At 43.2% G+C, this 1,580-nt stretch overlaps 1 protein-coding gene across 1 annotated transcript in view; it reads right to left on the reverse strand.

Annotated features, from left to right (window-relative positions):
* The window catches only part of LOC119409600 (DENN domain-containing protein 4B), a 43,564-nt gene that overhangs the window by 6,005 nt on the left and 35,979 nt on the right, over nt 1-1,580 (reverse strand). The window contains exon 12 of the mRNA XM_037676499.1: nt 290-418. Coding sequence (XP_037532427.1) covers nt 290-418 — 129 coding nt within the window. The remainder of the gene's footprint in view (nt 1-289; nt 419-1,580) is intronic.

The raw sequence follows: 1,580 nt of genomic DNA on the forward strand, positions 1-1,580 counted from the left end.
CCAGAGGAGGGACAGTGGTTTGGACATGTCCAGAGGAGGGACAGTGGTTTGGACATGTCCAGAGGAGGGACAGTGGGTATATTGGTAGAAGGATGTTAGAAATGCAGCTGCAGGAAGAAGACAAAGAGGAGACACATGGATGCAGTTAGAGAGGACATGGTGATAGTTGGAGTGAGGACAGAGGACACAGAGGACAGAGATGGAGGAGGACTCGCTGTGGTGACCCTGAAGAGGGAAAAGCCGAAAGAAGAAGAAGAAGTTCAGCTGTTTTTGGCGGTCTGTGTGTTACCTTGTTGTAGTATCCGTAGGTGATAGTGTTCGGGGTGATTCCAGCCTTCTTCATCTCCAGGAGGACCCGGACCGCCAGAACCGGCTCCCCGTACTGACCGCACAGCTGCATGAGGATCCGGTAACACACCTGGAGCACACACAGATGAGCCTCCATGACGTCACACACACCTCCATATGCTTTGAGAATAAAATCGTGTTGTCTATAAAATGTTTGTTGTTGACAGAGACAACAGGTTAACGTTTCCCACTGTGGCAGCTCTGTTAGTAAAATATCACATGAACATTTTCCTCACAGAAATGTTTCAAGTTTCATCCTTTGTTTTAAAAATGTTCTTTAATTCTGCTACTGGAGCTTCTTTAGCTAGCCTTTAGCACAGGCAACCCAAAAAGGAAGAAGCAGGTAAAGATTATGGATGGATGGTTTCTTAAGTGAAGTAAATTCTTAAGTTTTTAATAAAAGTCTAATAATTAGAGAATCAACCAACGGTGTGATCTGAGAAACCAATTAGTTCTCAAAAATTGTTTTCTCAGATCACACCATTGGTTGGTTCTCTTAACTATCTCTCAGATCGGAGGCAATGTGTTCAACATAATGGTACTTTTTCCAGCTATCTACCTGTCAACAATGGTGTACCACAAGGCTCCGTCTTAGGACCCACCCCCTTTACAATCTACAGGTAATGTAGGTCAGAGCATCCCTGATGCATCCATACATTTCTATGCTGATGATACAGTTGTTTACTGTCGAGCTAAAACTGTTGCTAAGGCTTTCCAACTTTTACAGTCTGTTTTTAACAACATCCAGTCTGATTTGTTCCATCCCAAACTTGTCCTAAACACTGATAAAACCAAAAGGATGTTATTTTCAAACAGGAAGTCGGTCCCAGCAGTTCTTCCTCTGATCTTATCCTTAAATGGTGTCTCTATTGAGTTTGTCGATTCTTATAAATATTTGGGTATCTTGGTCAACTCGCACCTTTTAAGCTTCACGTGTAAAACTTGGTAAAGGACCTGAAAGTTAAACTCCATTGATTACGGTGACATTATTTACATGAATGCTCCTACAAGAACCCTGCAGATGTTGGATGCTGCAGATGTTGGATGCTGCAGATGTTGGATGCTGTCTATCATGGTGCACTAAGATTCATAACTGGCTGTAACTACCGTACCCACCACTGCACCCAGTATTCACTGGTTAACTGGTCACCATTAACTCCACACAGACTCTCTCACTGGTACATCTTCATCTTTAAATCACTTCCTGGTCTGCTGCCTTCATACATCTCCTC

This window comes from Nematolebias whitei, chromosome 5, assembly GCF_014905685.2.
Source record: "Nematolebias whitei isolate Nwh7 chromosome 5, NemWhi1, whole genome shotgun sequence".
NCBI lineage: Eukaryota > Metazoa > Chordata > Actinopteri > Cyprinodontiformes > Rivulidae > Nematolebias > Nematolebias whitei.